Genomic DNA, 17,723 nt, shown 5'->3' on the forward strand with positions numbered 1-17,723 from the left:
ATCTAGATAGAGCTATTAAGTACCGTTCCAGTCACAACGGGGCAAGACTACGGCGAAGCTGATTGGCAATATATCTAGTAAATATTGACCTAAAGTGGCTTTGAGATTGCGTTGTGAAGTAGGCCTATGCCGCCTTATAAATATACTTACCACCTAAAATCTCTTCATGAACTGCTACCCAGTTGTCCTGCCTGCCCTGGATCACCATCAGATTATATTACCATTACTACCCAGACAACCACTTCTATCAGTCCGACCAAAACACCAAAACTTAAACACCATGACCACAGCCGCCCCCCAATTCCACCAATTCCCCTTCCTACCTCCAGAACTCCGCACCATGATATGGAAAGAAGCCCTCCCACAACAAGACGCACCGGCCCTATACCCGTGGAAAACGGGATACTGGCAACCACGCCCTCTCCAGAAGTCAGACAAAGCGTGGGGGCGGCACGAGGATGTGCACCTGTTTCTTGAATTCCGGCATGATCTATTCGACCATGTCCAGGTTGATATACCACTGTTTTTCGTGTGTCAGGAGGCGCGCGAGGTTGCGTTGGATTGGATACGGAAGCAGGGTATCCATATCCATATGCACACCCATACCCATACCCATACCGATCCCCAAAGCAAGGAAGATTCCAGCCATGGCAATGAGGATCACAAGGACAGAGATAAAGAGAGCCCAGGCTACGATGATGACCATGGCTACATCTTCACCCGCCCCTTTAACGAACTAACAGACGCGCTCTACATCCCTGTGGACAAGATGGCAGATTTCTACAACGACCCAATCCACCGGCTCACTGAGCCGGATCTGATAGGGCAGAAAGCTTGTGTCGCCCCCGACATTGCCCGGATTGCAATTCCCGCGGACCTTTTTCTATATGGTGATGTTTCGACAATACCGGAGCTGCTGAAGTGGTATACTGTTCTGGATGTGCTGTTTGTTGTGGTGAACCCGCAGCCTTATTGGGTGGATACAGATGCAAATGCAGATGCAGGCTCTGATATGCAGCAGGTGCAGGAGGAGCAGTGGGAGGCTGAGAAGGTTGAGGGAGAGGAGAATGGGACGGGGATGACATTTTTGTATGATCATAGACGCAAACGGTTTGATTTGTGTGATGGGGGTGGCGAAGTGGTTGGTGATGAGGCGTTGTATGAGCGGATACAAGAGGCAGGGAAATATCTCACTCAGATTGCCGCTAAAAAGAAGAACGGTAGATTTGAGATTCGGCCTGTTCTTGCTGCGAGGAAATGATGGATCCATGCATGAAAGTACGCTTTGGATAACTGTATGATCATGTATGAGGTTTGGTGGCAAGTTCTTCAATGCAAAGCATGGCAGCATTAGCAAGGACCTTGGACAAGTTATTTCCAGGGTTTTTATTGTAGCAGCAAAGACCAACTTTCACCGATTATTTGGTGCTGGGAAATTAGTAGTCCATGGTTTGCTCAACCCCTTTTACTCCGTATACTAAGAAGTATAAACAATCGCCCCATCGCGCATTTAGTACATGGCGTTGCCTGTACACGAAATAGAATTCACCCCCATTGAGACCAACTACTCCAACTATCATGTTAAGCCTCGCTTAGTTGTTTATGTTAGTAACATATGCCAGCGTGAGGGGTTCTGGTTATAGAGGCGTTAGCGCGTTGGCGATGCAGATCTGATAGATATTCATGCAATTTAAGCGATCTAATTGCGGGGTTCAATACGACCCTCGTGCAATTGATGTAACGCTCAGTAGCACTGCAGAGTATTAGTATTGCTACACTTCTACTGCACCGTGTTGCTGTAACATGCTGGGCTGTCTGGGTATTTGTCAACAACACGCAAGGGGCGCCTCCCCCAACAATCACCCCGACCAACACTTCGACAACATTCCAGAGTTTCACTCTCAACCACCATGTTTTATCCATACTATTTGACGTATCTATGGGCCTTTCTTGTCAATGGTCTTGAAACCAGGGGCCAGAATAAACTCCCCGCAGTGTGGCCGCCGCCTCAGCAGATCTCGTCGTCCGGCGCAGATATCTCGCTCAACGATAATGTCACCATCGTGACCGGCAATTTCACGGACTCTGCTACAATTGACGCTATCAAGGCAGTTGTAGTATCTGCTGGCGGCCATGCCGTCCTCTCATCTGAGCCCACAAACAGTGGCACTCAGATCGTCGTCGGCACTGAAGAGGCAAACGGCGCTGCTTCCGACATTGCGGAGGCACTCACGGGTAAATCTGCAGACGGTCTCGCGGCTGAAGGCTACGTCCTGGCATCGGGCAACTATAGGAATCAGCCGAGCATTGTGCTTAATGGGATAGACACGCGTGGTACTTTCTACGCATCACAGACCCTTCGCCAACTTCTCAGCAATGACGATGTTCCAGGAGTGAAGGTGCGCGATTGGCCGCTCATGGAGATTCGTGGCTCGATCGAGGGATTTTACGGTGTCCCTTGGTCTCACCAGGCGCGCCTTGACCAGCTCGCTTTCTATGGGAAGCACAAGATGAACACCTACATCTATACGCCGAAAGATGATGTGCTTCTCCGCAACGAGTGGCGTACTCTTTATGGAGACGACGAAGTTTCTCAGCTTAAGGAGCTTATCGACGGCGCAAACGAAAACCATGTCGATTTCACTTACGCTCTATCGCCTGGTCTGGACCTCTGTTACTCATCTGACGACGATTTCAACGCTACTGCAACCAAGTTCAACCAGATCCGAGATCTGGGTGTCCACAGCTTCTACATTGCTCTCGACGACATCCCTCTCGAGTTCCATTGCGACTCGGATAAGAAGAAATGGAGCAAAACGGATGATTATCGCTGGATCGCTGACGCCCAGGCTTACTATTTGAACCGTGTCCAGAAGGAGTACATCGAGCCGAACAACCTCAAGGACCTTCAGACTGTTCCGACAAACTATGCCGGCAGCGCACCAGATCCTTATAAGGAAGAGTTTGGCACCAAGCTGAATAAGAAAATCCGCGTCCAGTGGACCGGGGAAGGAGTCTTCAGTCCCAATGTGACCGTCGAAAGTGTTTCGCTCGCCGCCTCAACCTACGTTACCGACAACCTGTACATCTGGGATAACTTCCCTGTCAACGACGGCGATCGCAATCGCCTATTCCTCAACCCGCTTACTGACCGTGACTCCGACCTCTACGAGTATCTCATTGGCTTCACCTCGAATCCGATGTCACAGGCATACGCCTCGATGCCATCTCTTGCCAATTATGCTGACTACACGTGGAACGGCCCAGCGTACAACGCCAACAAGTCAATGGATGCCGCTTTGTGGGAGCTCTCAGGCAACGATGCAAGCGTCCACGATGCAGTCCTCGCGTTCACCGATCTTAACCAATACTGGCCATACCGCGAGCCTGCAGTACATTCGCCACAGCTCAACAGGGACGTCACTGCATTCTGGGCTGCGCGTAACGCTTCATCTAAAGCCCACTATAAGTACCGCAAAAATGACGGAACTGAAGCGCTTCGCAACCGCCTTGAGCTTCTCACAACGCTCCCCGACGTTCTTCCCCGCATGGCCATGAAGGGATTCGCCACAGACGTGGCACCCTGGTCTACCCTTGCGATGCAATGGGCGACTGCGTGCCAGCACCTGATCGCCATGCTAGATGCGCTTGATGCTGGCGACAAGAGCACAGCAGATAGCGAGTTCAAGACCGCGAAGACCTGGATTAAGAAGACGAAGGCCAAGACTGTTGACGACCGAAATAGCGATGGTGAGGACCTGCCGAACTCGATCACCCCGGTGACTGGTGAGGATGCGTTTGGCGGGTTTGTCAACCGGACAACAGCTATTCATAACGGTCAATAGGCATGAATATATTGAGCAGAATGATATCATGGGAGGATGCCAGCATTGGCGTAACCTAGGTAGAGATACTACATATACTTTAGTAGTACAACCCCTGCAGCTCTCCCCACGAAGATAGACATTCTCTGAATTAAATGTGACAGCATGAAATGTCCTCTTGAAAGCTCTACCGTTTATTTTGAGCTGGCAAATTCAAATACAACACTTGCAACAAGAATACCTAACCATCGTTGCGTATAATAATAAGTATCAAATACCGCATATTTATATATTTATACCCTTCTCTACAACCTTTGCCCTCTTCCATTGGAAACCCCTGTTCTCTATATCGATTCATATCACATGGCCTACCCAAATACCTTCGAAGGGTTCATGGTCCACCCCCAAGAGAAATGGAGTGACTTCAAGAAACAAGACGTACGTATTCCACCGAAGTACATGCATGGCCCAATCTCCAATCTCAAAACTTAAATCGATACAAACTAGTTCAAGTCAAAGCCCCTCGCAGATCGCGACATGGAAATCGCCATCGAAGCATGCGGCGTCTGCGGCAGCGACGTGCACACCCTGACCGGAGGCTGGGGCAGAGCATATCCCCGTCTGCGTCGGACACGAAATCGTCGGCAAAGTCGTTGCCATCGGATCGAAAGCCACCACGGGCGTCAAAGTTGGAGACCGCGTCGGAGTCTGCGCACAGGCCTGGGCGTGTCTTGAATGCACGATCTGCGAGTCCGGGAATGAGAATTATTGTCCGCGGCAAATTGGTTGGTACTTACTTTACCTACCTACCGAGCAGAAAGCTACAGGCGCCGAGGCTACTGCCCTTCTCATTCTAGTAGGTGAGCTGCTCTTCTCCTCCAATGTCTCTCGAGAAACATCTACGAAGCAGCGCATTGGGTAGAGACAGTAGATTCGCATGCTTCATGATTAGTACACTGAAGAACCTGATCCTGGTACAGAGCTGTGACTGGTATTCCGTCCCGTTATTAGAGAGTAAATTTAAAAAGTAGCATCTGATGATCACCGGTTAGGATGGCAACGACACCGCCATAGACAGCTGTGTACTTGGGTCTGTATTCTGGGGGAAACCAGAAATGGTTCTGACCATTCCACGTGATCCAAGAATTCTTAATGAAGATTCCACGGGTTTGCGGCTTTGTATCGTCGTTCTCTTCGGCTGACCTGGTAACAGGTCCAAGAGAAAGAGTGCCTAAGCTTGTGTTGAGATACTGGTCGTCGCTTGAAAATGAGAGGCGTGTCATGCCAGGGGTGTCATCGAGAATGTGTATACACTGTCCAGTGAAAGGATTCCAAAGTCGCAGAGTGTTGTTATCTGAATTGGATCTCGAGAAAGTCCAATCGCTGGAGGGGTTACCTGATGCGGTCGCCAGTAGCCTGCCATCGCGGGAAAAGGCAATCAAGGAAATTGCGGTAATATGGCCCTTAAGTGTCTGGAGGCACTGCCCAGTGGATATATTCCAAAGCTGGGCTGTTTCACCAGAAGACGACGCAACGTACAAACCATCCGGAGAGAAAGCAATTGCATATCCAGGTCCATGATATCTATCAGATACACAAGCCCGGAGAGTCTGCAGGCAATGACCAGTCGACATATCACAGATCCGGAGCATTGAATCATCAGATAGTGATGCAAATTTGTCTCCATCCTGTGAGAAAGCTGTCGCGCAAATCATGTGCTGATGGGCGTTCAATGGCTGCAAACTCTCTCCGTTCGACGGGTCCCAGACCAGTATCTGGTGATCATAAGTTATTAATACGATCTTCTCCGCGTTGGGTGAGAAATGAATCGAGTTGATTTTATGGGCGCTAGATGTTTGCAAACGCTCTCTGCTCGATAGATTCCAGTTTAGTACCTGGGAACTCTGAGAAATTAATGCGATCCTCTCTCCATCAGGTGAAATCGAAATAAAGTTTATCCTACTTATAGGATAATCGAACGTTTGCAGCCGCTGCCCAGTGGATAAATCCCAGAGGTGAATTGTGTTCTTATCATTCGACACCAATTTCTTTCCATCAGGTAACATAGCAACTGAATAAACCTGGCTTGTATGTCCATCTAATATCCTCAACTGCTCTCCCGTAAATAGGTCCCAAAGGTATATTGTCTTATCCATCCATGATACCAGTTTCTTTCCATCAGTTGATCGAGTGAAATATTCGAATGTATCCCTCTCAGTTGGATCTATTGCCTGGCCCTGCTCAACTGACGGGCTCCAAATTATCACAATATCATCCAATGCTGCTGATGCGAGTAGCTTCTCACCGTAATTCGACGAAGGTGAGAAAGCAACCGAGTGGACCCAGCTACTGTGCCCTTCCATTTTCTGCAGGCATTGTCTCGTCAATGGGTCCCAAAGCCAAACACTGTCGTCATGGCTTGTTGATGATGCCAGTGTTTTACCATCAGGCGCGAACACAACGTCATAGACACTACCCCGATGATGCCGAAGTATCGCCAAACAGTTTCCGTACAAAGGATCCCATAGCCGTACTGAATTATCGCATGATGCGGATGCGAGTATCTTCCCATCAGGAGAAAAAGAAATTGCGGTCACTTTGTCTGTATGGCCTTGGAGTATATGTAGCCTTTTTCCAGTTATTGGGTTCCACAGCAGTACCTCCGATGCGTTAGAGCGAGATATATTACTTTTGTCACCGTATGCTGCTGCAAGAATCTCTCCATCACAGGAAAAGGCAAGGACACGGAGCTCTTTACCATCAGTTTCAATATCCTGTAGGCACTTTGCCGTCGTCGAATCCCAAATCCGTATGTTGCCATCATCTGATACTGATGCAAGTATATTCACAAAACGTGGTGCAGGTGAAAAGGCGACTGCGCGAACATAGTCTGTATGCCCTGTAAGAACCTGCAGACAATTTCCAGTGCACGGATCCCACAGGCGGACTGTCATGTCATAGGATGAGGATGCAAGTATATCCCCATTGTATGAAAACGCCACTTGAGTAACTGCACGAGCATGGCCATGTAGTACTTGCAGACACTGCCCGGTTAATACATCCCACAGCCACACCCTGTTGCTTGATATCGATACTGACGCGAGGGTTTCCCCATTGGGCGAAAACGCGATAGTGCTAAAAGCATTCTCATAATCGCGTTCATCAACTTCGTTATCCAACGTCTGTAGCATATCTTGGCACTCAAGTGTATTTAAGCACTGTCCGCTTGAAGGGTCCCAAAGACGAACTTTGTGACCTGATGTTGACGCAAGTACACTCCCATCCGGTGAGAAAGTAATATGGAGAACTTGATCAGGATTGCACTCGAGCGTTTGCTGCAAGGAGCTCCAATGAGTCCGAATAGTAGGTAGCTTTGCCATCCACTGCATTGGTACATTACTAAAATGGTTGCGAATCGGACATGTCGAAGGTGCAAACACAAGTGCGCTGAAATAAATTTGCAGCGGAGCCTTTTCCATTATTGACTGATTGGCCCGAGAAAGTCGTTTTGTATGCCAGATAACATTGTTAACTTGAGGGCAGCTACTTTTCTGAATGTAGTATTAGATTGTGTTACGCGCAAGAATCAAACGGAGCTTACTAGAGCAAGGGATTCAAGGAAAAGTAATGCCCTGATACCCTCGGAAACTCTTCGCATCCAGCTAAGTGCCTCAAGCCAATGGAGAACGTGGTCAATTAGAAATTGATGAATTGCATCACCGTTCTTCAGGCAGACATTTGAATCTTGAAGATGTTGTACCCAGTAAAGACACGCATATTGAATCTCCAGCGAGAGGCATTGCTGTTTTTGAATTTCATCAACATCGTCTGCTGACGTTCCAGGAGCATTGACACCACGTATATCCTGTTTCAGGGTAGAGCTCATCAGTTTCACGCAGCTCTCTGTTAATTGAAGATGCACCCTGTGTTTATCGATAAAGAAATCTGGATCTCTGCATCTATGCTGATCGATAAAGAAGCCGCGAAATGACGGGTGATGTAGACGGAGTGGTCCGGTAAAGTCGTCAGGAACGTCTAATATAGCATGAAGGCGCACCAGTATTTTTTTTAGCTTGCTGTATAGGAGCTTGAACCAACTTGCACATAGATCCTAGAGAGAGCGGAGAATATAGGATGACAATAGTTCCGAGGACATGCCTTATATGATCACGAAGTTTTCCCTTTTCTTGTTCTGTATAAGTGGGGAGAATAGCTGCTCTGAGGACAGACATGTAAATCTCGTTAAGCTGTTCCTCTGGTGCAGTACTCGATATGCTTCCTTTAAGAAGACTGTTCAGCCTTTCCTCGGCATAAAGGTCTCCCTCCTGTAGGAAACGGCACGCGGTTGCGCACCATATGAAAAGGCCGCTTGCGCGGGTCGCTAAATGCTCAATGGCCTCGGCACCCGGCCATGAGGGTTCAAGGCCCTGGTCTTGAGCTATGGCTTTTAACTCAAGCTGCAAGAAGAATACAATATCATTCCTGACAGTTTCCAATGGTAGGTGATGCAATATGAAGGCACAGTGGTTTGCTGCTGGTATCCGAGAAAACCCAACCTTAATCGGGAGATTAGGCCGGCTAGTGATAAGCACCCTTAGTATATTGTTAAATGCGGGTTGTGCCTCAGTCAAGAGACTTAAGATGACCTGAATGCCTTTGTCGTCATCACATTCATCGAGGGCATCAATGACTAGGAGGTATGACGGGAAACCGGAGCCGCGGCCCACCTTTGATAACGGATTGAGGATAAGGCAACGCCATTGGTTACCAAGGGACTGCGTTCCTATAGCACTATAAGATGCAATAGCTTCGCACACGAATTTCTGTAGGGGTAATATGTTGCTGGCAAGTTGCCGGGCAATAGTTGTTACAAACTTGCCAGCGTGGCTAATATCACCGCCGCCTCGAGAGAAAAAGAAGCTCGCCCCCAAACATTGCTTATCATAGTATTGGCGTGCAATTGTACTGGCAATTGTCGATTTCCCTGTTCCTGCCCAGCCGTTGAGCCAGAAAATACTCCGATTATCCATTTTCTGGCTCCAGTTGTTGATCTCAAGGACATGAACTCGAGTACCTGCAAGACATGTGCGCTCGTACTGTCTTTGATATGAATTGAAAGTCGCTTCAGCAGCATATGGTAGGCGGTTGAGGGTCTCTTCAATTACTAGATATTCAAATGGTAAGCAAAGCTTATTTGTTAACAGGCCTCCAACCAAACTTGTTTCTCCCTTAGATTTTCAATCATAGTCCGTGCCTGTGCCACTGCGGCTGGTGGTATGACTGACAACAAATTCTTTGTATAGGCTGCGGCCATTGCCGCTGCATACGGCTGCTGTGTTCGCTTTCAGCGTAGTTGACAGAAAATAGTGAAGCTGTGTTGAAAGTAATGGTTTGTTCAATGTTTTGAAGTATAAAACCGGATGATGGCCCACTGTGGGCCTGCTGCAGCCCACTGTTCAGTGTTCACTCTGTTGCCTACGCCAGTTCGTTGCCTAAGGCATGATTTGACCATGGAGATACGAGTTAAATTACACTTTATTTAACGCCCATGTCCCAATTCAAAGATATAAACATAATGAGCTTTTTCGCCTGGCCCCAAAGCATTGCTGACATGATTAGAAGGCTGACTGTGCCCTAGGCAAGCCGTCGTTTCATACCCCTGCTGACTGCACCTAATCACGGTACTTCTGATTAACAAACAAACGGGTCAGACTGTAGGGAGGCATGAATTGGAATTATAAGTTGAATCCGAAATTAGACGATAAGCACATATCGGGATATTGTTGAAAGACCGCGCTGCCAGTGCTTGAGGCCTTAGCCTAGCGAGCACAACTTAGTGTAGCACCCCCGTCAATAACAAACCCACACCCAGTCACATAGCTCGAGCGCGGACTGCAGAAAAAGATGACTGCATCAGCTATTTCCTCCGCTGTTGCCATTCGCGCCAGCGGAACCAGTTTCTGAACGTGTGCATCTATGGGAACGCCACCTTCTTTGGCCTTGTCAACCATCGGAGTATCCGTCCATGCCGGGCAGATACAGTTTACTCTGATCCCATGCGGTGCATTATCGAGAGCTGCAGTGACGGTCAACCAACTTGTTCGTCCGCAACTGAGGGCATTATAGCACGCAATTGTGGTAGAACTTCACTCACCCGCATTCTTCGCTAGCCCTAACACGGCATGCTTGGCGGTTGTATACTGGACCACACCGGGGGTAGCCACGAGCGAAGCACCGGAACCCAAGATGACAATTGACCCGCGGGATGAACCCCGTCCGGACCCCGGGCCTCCATTCAATCTGGGCTCCTGGTGTTTCATCGCGGCTGACACGGTGCGGGTGACCAGAAACGTGCCGTCAACGTGGACTTTGAGGAAGCGTCTGAATTCGGCAATATCGGCTTCGGCGATGGCACCGGGTGTTTCGACGCCGATCTGTATTTAATAAACAAGTGGTCAGTCAGAGGGGCCGGACACGGTTGTTTGGGTGTAATAACCCCTGCACAATTGACACAGTAGTCAATTCTCCCAAAGGTTGCCAGCATGTGCTCAGTCGCGTCCTCCACGGAAATTTCGTTGGTCACATCAATCTGCAGTGCTTCGACTTTAAAGTCCGATGCAGTAGCTGCTGCTTTGCATTCGACCGCAACCTGGGTTGCTGCAGAGAGGCTCAGATCGGCGACAAGAACACCGGCGGCGCCGTCTTTTGCAAGTCCTATACTGCACGCTCGGCCGATGCCGCTTCCTTGATAGATGTGAGAAAAGATATTTGGAAATCATCACTGAGGGAATGCTTACCACCGCCGATGATAAACGCGTAACCGGAAATATTCATAACTGAGATGAACTGGGATGATGGCCCGGAATTGGAGATTGTTTGGCGAGAGGAGGCCTAGACGCAGCTTAAATATTCCGAGTTGTGCTTGACAATGTCGATTAAAATGGGGCAGAGTATTTGACGTGTCACCAGCATGTCTATCACCTATCCTGTTAGGTTGATTCTTGTGAGAGTCTGACAGGATGCAGGTTGAATTAGTCTGGCGTTTCTCCCAAAATAGCAAGTAAGACACCTTTTGTTGAATTGTAAGAAACAGTATAAATAGCCCCGAACGCACCTATATCCACAGAATCCGGTTGAATTATCAAGATTATTTCAAAGCCTCTGTATATGGCCCGCGGAATCCCGTTGTTTTCTCTCCCTTAGCCCTTCTGAGTACACCAACAGTTGCCAACCTTGCATTCTGGCCCTTCGGAAATGGAAAGCATCAGGAATCGCGCTTTAAAGTAGATACTCTCACGGGCTGCTTCGTTCCGCGTCAGTGCCAGCCATTATTGAGGATAGGTGGCTTGCAAACGAGTCTAGGGCACGGTGAGTTTGATAGTTAGAGTCTGACCTCCATCATCAAAGGGGCATTCTCCTTTGTATATGGAGGGAGGAAAGCATCTGCTTACGGGATAGAGTAGGTAAATTCGACGTATATGTATCCCACTCCTAGTAGTCCGAAGTAGCATTCCCCGCTTACGTATAGCATCATGAAATGCTGGATATCACAGAAGCCTGGCTCAGCGGACTTGAGCGGACTTGAGCCAGGATAAGCTCGGGGTATTTATAATCAATTCGTCGACAGAGCAAATGTGAATGCTTGTCTGCGACCCTCTGGATTGCTGTATAAGGTTATTTCCCCGCTCAAACCTACCAGAAGAAATGTCTTCCAAGGCGAATCCTACCGAGACTCTGCGATTGGGGCCGGGATTGAAGGTTATCACCTAACTCACTTTACGCTGCAGCCAAGGAATTGTCCATATTCAACCTTGGTGAGGCTGGTTTCTCATTTGCCGATTGGGCTCCTGGATGGTACAATGAAGAAGATGGTTGGGCTGGAGCTGTTTCAGCAGGAGATTAAGGAGCTGGAACTAAGTTCCTCTGCCTGTTCCATTCCAATGTTGATGTTTAGCTCTTCAGGATAAATGATGTCTGCCTGCGACAACTTAAACCGGATTCGATGGACTTCCAAATGCTTCGGTGAGTGATGAAAAAGATGATGCCTTAAGAATACGAAGCAAGGACCTTGTAGTGCGTGAAAAGTGGATTTAAAGTCGTCACGCTGGAAGTTCGCACCTGGGATGGTTATAAAATCCACCCGAACTAAAGAATAATCAAAAATTCCCCCCACTTACCTACCGTAGTTAGCTGGTAAACGAGTACAACAAGTCTATATATATCTATACTCGATAACATCATAACCCATCTACAACATTCACTCACTTCTCAAAATCCCGCAAGGAGGAGAGACCAATACGCATCATGAGCCAACCCAAAACCACCCCCATAATCCTCCCCGAACAAAAAATCACCTCCCAACCCGCCGAGTCCTTCCCTACCCCCTCAAACGGCCATGTAACCTGGCGCACCCTCCTCTCAACCCCCCAAACACCGAGCAGCGACATGTGCGCCGGTCTCGCAACCTGCCCGCCCCGAACCGGCTTCCTCGCGTGCCACCGACACACCCAAGCCGAGATCTACTACATCACATCCGGGTCTGGGGTGGTGGTTATCGACGGGTCTGAATATGTGGTTTCGAAGGGGGCGGTGGTGTTTATACCTGGGGATGCAGAGCATGGGGTTAGGAATGAGGGAGGTGAGCCGTTGGTGTGGTTTTATGTTTTCCCTACGGCGGGGTTTGGGGATGTGGTTTATCGGTTTAGCCATGAGGATAAGAAGGCGAAGCTGTGAAGTGGATGCAATGTATTAGGTAGCTTATCATAAGTTTTTGTTTTTATATTATTGGTTTGCCTGCGTAACGCAATAATTTATTTGGACTATCTACGTTGTTTAACCCAGCTCTGTTTGCACTGGCGCTTGCATTTGAAGCCTTTCGTGTCATCACTAAGAGAAAGAAAGAAAGAAAGAAAGAAAGAAATTGAATACTCGGACAAGCCCATCATCCAGTAAATGATGCTGAAAAAAGAACGAGAATCACTCTTGGTTAAATACGTACGCCATAAAGCAACTGCTGCCGCTTCCCGGTCATAGGGTTGCGGATCTCTTCGAAAATCTCCGCATTCGACTCACTAGCGTCACTATGAGAGCTCTTGTCTCTCACCCTATTGATGTCGTGATATCGCGCACCATGCTTTGCATCAAAAAGGGGGTGCTTGTTCCCTCTGCGAGTCTGATGAACTCAATGCTGTTAGAGAGTTGGTAAGGTTGCGTAATGGGTCACGCTGACTTGTGGAAGAAATCACGGAAAAAGCGTCTGCATTCTTTGACGATATACGTAAAGGGTTATAAGTCGCTGTGATGCTTTTGTGCGGAGGAAGATCTACATCTGATAGGGTTGCCGAGGGGATATGAGTGAGGCCACTGCTCTGCTGGCCATCCGGTTCGGCTGTTGATAAAATTGAAAAGCCCACCCATTGAGAACACGGTTCTGACTTGATATAAGAATCTTGGCTAAGACCATTGGACTCGGCATTCGAAGGGGATATATTCTGGCTCGATTGGCTAGAACGGGCTTTGGCATAAGATGCAAGCCCAACAATTAGTGGCTCCGTCGCCCTGCGTGGTTTCCAATCGTGGGTAGATCGCTGATAAAGCTTGTCGAATTCCAACTTATGCGCAGGATTGGTAAACCACCCATGCTGGAGTGCCTGCTTGACATCCATGCGCTCCGACGCATCGTGCTGCAAGAGTTGGAAGACAAAGTCCTGGGCACGTTGACCTACTTGGCGCCGGTTCATTGTCCACTTCAGCTTTTTTATAGCGTTCATGCGGTGAGATTTCCCCCCGCAACCTTTTGGCACATTATCGAACAGAGGTACCCCGGTGAGAACGACTGCTGTCAGGCAACCCAAAGACCAAAGATCTGCGGCTTTAGTGTAGCCCTTGTCGCTTTGCACAACCACCTCTCTGCGGCTGATATTAGATCCATCTGCGGGTATTTTGGGGAATAGGCATACTAACGGAGCGCTGAATTCGTACGTTCCAACCATAGTCGACATTCGATTCGAAATTGGGTTGACTAAGGTGGCGCATCCGAAATCTGTAAGTACGACCCTACATCCATCGGCGCGAGAGGTCATGAGGATATTGTCGGGCTTCAAATCTCTGTGCACGATATTCTGGTCATGCAAGTAATCGAGAGCAATCACAATCTGGCGCACAATAACTGCGGCTTCTATGTCGGGTAGCCTCCCGCCCTTGTGCTGTATATAGGAGAATAGATCCCCACCAGTGAGAAGGTCCTGGAACATATATCTATCACCAGTAAGACAGAAGAGCATCTTCTTGAAAATCTCAGACTCACATGGTATTATCACTCTGAATAACCTTTTCCAGACCGATGATATTCGGCTACCACTGGTTAGCTGGGAAACATACTAAACAGACAGAGCTCAACTCACATGCTGCAGGTTTGCTAGTATCCCGGCTTCGCGGTGGTACTGTTCGAGCTTTTCTCGCAGCTTCATCTTGGCATAATTATCCCTAAGCTTTGCACTGATATTTGTACCGTACCCCTGCTCATGTTCCGCTTCCCCTTGCTTTTCCAGGCGGCTCTTGACAGCTACAAGGTCGACAATTTTGCAAGCAAACTGCTGGCCAGTGCTTTTTTTGTAAGCCATATGGACTAGCCCATAGGCACCAGAGCCTAGCTTGCGTTGCGTAACAGTATATTCATGACCAAACATCTGTAACAAGATTAAGTCACCGAATGCTCATTCAATATATTTCAATTGATTGAGTGCTCACCGCCATCTCCAGTTCCTGCGAACGGGAAAAGCTGTTCGCTTGTGGAAAAACCATAGAGTCATATCTTAGATAAACTCCCCCCGGAAGCCGAATGGTATCACCATCACAGAGAAGCAAGCTCCTCTGACCACTTCCCATCTGGTGTTCGTTCCACAGGCTGCCATTCCTTGACATATCCTGGGCATATACCAACGGCGCCACTTCACCCGGGTTATCCTGGTCGAATATAACGGTGTATATCCGCAAGTGTTGATTCGAGACGTAGGGATCATCTATGACATACTGGCTTGAGTCAGGTTAGCACAAGTACCGGCTGTTAGGAGGGAATGAATATCAATACCATTTCGCTGCGTCTCGGCCCACAATGATTTCCTGGCGGCTATATATTGTCATGGGGTCTGAGGATTCTTTTGTAATTGGATTCCATTTGCATATCATGCCCGCTAAGGAACCTAGACGGGACGAGAGTTGTGGTCTCATCTGCGAGGTGCTGGCCATGTGAGCTCATCAAGTGAGCGTTGATTGGTATGAGGAATGAGAGGCAAGCGGGATAGAACCCCTGATGCTGGAACGAATGAATATAATTGACTGATTAACTTGTACCTAATGATGTGTTGAGGGGAGTTTGGCTGAAGAGGGAAAGTGAGAAGTTTGCCCGGAGGAGAAGAAAGTAAAGAAAGCTGAAGGTCCAGGACTCGATTCCGTCCACCATTAGATCCATAGATATGGACTGAAGCTTGTGAGCTAAAAATGAGTTCATTTCTTCTCAAGTCTATTAATCGTAAGCTAAGAATAGATATCGTTACAAAATCTGAGAGGCATGCTAAGAAATCGTCACTTTATCAATTCTGGCCCTGTTGCATTCTTCGAATGCGCTCTTCAGCCGCTCTAGCACGGCGCTCTCTTTCCAATCGCATCCTCATTTCCGGCGTCATCCCGCGCATTTCTTCTTCCCTCTTTTCCTGTGCTGTCTTTTCTACACTTCCCACCGTCCGCCCCCCTTTCTTCGTCACCCGTGACGCTGCGGCTGCCTCCTCCTCTTTTCGTAGGCGATCTATTTCGGCCTTTCGCCGGTTCGATTCTTCCTCTTCTGCGGTTTGCCGTTCTCTCTGTGATCGGCTATCGGCTTCGGCCTTCGATACAGCTGACGGAACCTTTGCAGCTTCCCAATCCCACTTGGATTCGCCTAGTTCGTGGCGCGCCACGCGGAAGGCGTCACGAGTGGCCCGGTCCCCAGACAGTTCAAACGGTGTCCTTCCCTCTCCATTAGTAGTGGTAGGGTCTGCATCAACCTTGGTAAGCAGGGCTAGCACCATAGTAGCAGAATCGAGGTTGGAGGCGAGATGAAGAGGTGTTGGACATCGGAAATTTTGTTGGACGTCAGACGGTTGAAATGTAAAGGAAGGAGCTAGGGAGTTTTTCGTTAGGTATGAAATCAAGGCGGGTATTTTTGAGCGACGGATGAGGGCTTGTATTTGTGTAGTGTGCATGATTGCCTCTTCTTCCTCCTTCGACAGTTTTGGCTTTTGCGGTTGCTGGGGACGAGGCGTCGAGGGTTTCGATGCTTGCTCTCGTTGTTTCGCTGCAGCGGCAGCGAGGGCGGCTTCATCAACCTGACTGACCTTCACACGGGTAAGTTCTTTGAAGCACCTCATGAGCTCGCTCTGCGTTGCTCGTCGAGTACTGAACGGGAACCCTCTTAACCTCGGATCGTTCTGCACCAGCACTCTTCCCTCATGTTGGCCAAACAAAATCCTACGGTTGGTAGAGCCAGCAGCACGAACAAACAGAAACTGGGCCTCGTTGATCATCTGCCTCCAATCCTGCAGTAGTTCTCTGACTTCCTTCTCCAACTCGGCCTCATTGTATCGTCGCAAGCTGGAACCGGCTGAGTGTGCGGCACCCTTTGATGCATCGTTAGCGGACTGAGATCCACCTTGTTTGCGTCTGGTTGTATAGCGGTGGAACGTCTTGTGCGCAATTACGCGAGCCTGCCTTTCCTCAATACCACCTTGCTTTCGATGAATCTCAGGAGCTAAAGAAACTAGCATTCCTGCAAAGTGGCCTCCTCCAATCATACACATGAATATATGTGGACTCGATGATTGCGGCCTTTCCTTATTCTTCTGAGGATCGATCGGGTCAAGTTGCTTCTTCGTTAGGGATTCGGCGAGATATCTGGGTTCCTCCTGCTCGGCATTCGTGAAAAGAGCGCGGTACACCCCAAGGGACGTATTCGGGGGAAGCGCAGGATTCGAAAACCATAACAGTGGGTTCTTCCCAGTGCTCTTCGGTGTTGAGTTTTCGCCTCCTTCTTCAGCCGCTTGGGAGATTTTCGCCTGCCTTTTCAGCAACGCCGTGAGTTGATTTCCCTCCTCTTCCTCCTCTTCTGACGATTCGGAGCCCGAGATTGACTCGTCAAGCTCTCCAATTGCCTTTGTAAACTGAACCTCATCCAAAGCAGCGTGTCCTCTGAGCTGCGCCCTCACGTTGTATTTATGGTGGTCTGATCTCACATGCTCGCGATGTTCCGGCGGGGTTGCGAAGGACACCTTACAAAGTCCGCAGCCCGTCGAACTTGCGATCGCATGTTCTTGCGCGTCATCCGAAGGGTCTTTCGAGGTAGGCTCGGTGGGATCAGCGTTTTCCTTGACGGTTATGGGCTGGTCTTCGCCTTTGAGCGCGATCGATGTGATGAGTTCCTGCGGGAGATTGTATGCTTGAAGTGGAGTTAGTAAAGTTTGAAAACGTGAAAAGATGGCGCATCAGATTAAACGAGACTGACCATATAGCGGTCTCCTGAGAAGCTCCTCCACTCGATTGTCGGCAGCCATAGCGACCGGCTGGGTTGAATGCGAAGAAGAAAGCAGCGATGACGATGACGGAATTGGAGAATTGCCCCTCAAGAAAGTCACCGCCCGAACAAGAAGACGTGGGGTCACTCTCTGTTGATCTTCTACAAATGACCTCTTGCCCAGGATCTATTCATTGGTTTATATCAGGTTTGGTTTATTGTGTCAAGTATGAATTGCCGTTGACTCAGATCTCTCATTCTGACTCATTGATGGGTTAGGCTGTGCTTCAACCGCGCCACACACAAACGCCTAAACGAAGATAAATGACTAACATTGCTCGTTACGAGGAGTCATT

The 17,723-nt window shown here is 48.7% G+C and overlaps 7 protein-coding genes across 7 annotated transcripts; 3 read left to right on the forward strand and 4 right to left on the reverse strand.

Annotated features, from left to right (window-relative positions):
- Window positions 1-280: 280 nt before the first annotated feature.
- APUU_80133S (2EXR domain-containing protein) lies at window positions 281-1,261 on the forward strand (the record flags this gene model as incomplete). Its single annotated transcript, XM_041696380.1, has 1 exon — window positions 281-1,261. The coding sequence occupies one exon, from the start codon at window positions 281-283 to the stop codon at window positions 1,259-1,261; it is 981 nt and encodes a 326-aa protein (XP_041562016.1).
- Window positions 1,262-1,910: 649 nt separating this feature from the next.
- On the forward strand, window positions 1,911-3,845 carry APUU_80134S (uncharacterized protein; the record flags this gene model as incomplete). Its single annotated transcript, XM_041696381.1, has 1 exon — window positions 1,911-3,845. The coding sequence occupies one exon, from the start codon at window positions 1,911-1,913 to the stop codon at window positions 3,843-3,845; it is 1,935 nt and encodes a 644-aa protein (XP_041562017.1).
- A 4,004-nt stretch (window positions 3,846-7,849) lies between these two features.
- On the reverse strand, window positions 7,850-8,854 carry APUU_80135A (uncharacterized protein; the record flags this gene model as incomplete). The annotated part of the gene is made up of 1 exon (XM_041696382.1): window positions 7,850-8,854. The coding sequence occupies one exon, from the start codon at window positions 8,852-8,854 to the stop codon at window positions 7,850-7,852; it is 1,005 nt and encodes a 334-aa protein (XP_041562018.1).
- A 789-nt stretch (window positions 8,855-9,643) lies between these two features.
- APUU_80136A (SDR family NAD(P)-dependent oxidoreductase) lies at window positions 9,644-10,658 on the reverse strand (the record flags this gene model as incomplete). The annotated part of the gene is made up of 4 exons (XM_041696383.1): window positions 9,644-9,900; window positions 9,979-10,258; window positions 10,321-10,568; window positions 10,622-10,658. 4 exons carry the CDS (start codon window positions 10,656-10,658, stop codon window positions 9,644-9,646), a joined length of 822 nt encoding a protein of 273 aa, XP_041562019.1.
- A 1,470-nt stretch (window positions 10,659-12,128) lies between these two features.
- Window positions 12,129-12,557, forward strand: APUU_80137S (cupin domain-containing protein; the record flags this gene model as incomplete). The annotated part of the gene is made up of 1 exon (XM_041696384.1): window positions 12,129-12,557. The coding sequence occupies one exon, from the start codon at window positions 12,129-12,131 to the stop codon at window positions 12,555-12,557; it is 429 nt and encodes a 142-aa protein (XP_041562020.1).
- A 407-nt stretch (window positions 12,558-12,964) lies between these two features.
- Window positions 12,965-14,966, reverse strand: APUU_80138A (FHA domain-containing serine/threonine-protein kinase; the record flags this gene model as incomplete). Its single annotated transcript, XM_041696385.1, has 6 exons — window positions 12,965-13,733; window positions 13,788-14,081; window positions 14,131-14,177; window positions 14,228-14,512; window positions 14,574-14,859; window positions 14,914-14,966. The coding sequence occupies 6 exons, from the start codon at window positions 14,964-14,966 to the stop codon at window positions 12,965-12,967; spliced, it is 1,734 nt and encodes a 577-aa protein (XP_041562021.1).
- Window positions 14,967-15,415: 449 nt separating this feature from the next.
- APUU_80139A (putative C2H2 finger and ankyrin domain protein) lies at window positions 15,416-17,407 on the reverse strand (the record flags this gene model as incomplete). Its single annotated transcript, XM_041696386.1, has 2 exons — window positions 15,416-17,292; window positions 17,359-17,407. 2 exons carry the CDS (start codon window positions 17,405-17,407, stop codon window positions 15,416-15,418), a joined length of 1,926 nt encoding a protein of 641 aa, XP_041562022.1.
- Between the last annotated feature and the right edge of the window lie 316 nt (window positions 17,408-17,723).

Source organism: Aspergillus puulaauensis, chromosome 8 (assembly GCF_016861865.1).
Source record: "Aspergillus puulaauensis MK2 DNA, chromosome 8, nearly complete sequence".
Lineage (NCBI taxonomy): Eukaryota > Fungi > Ascomycota > Eurotiomycetes > Eurotiales > Aspergillaceae > Aspergillus > Aspergillus puulaauensis.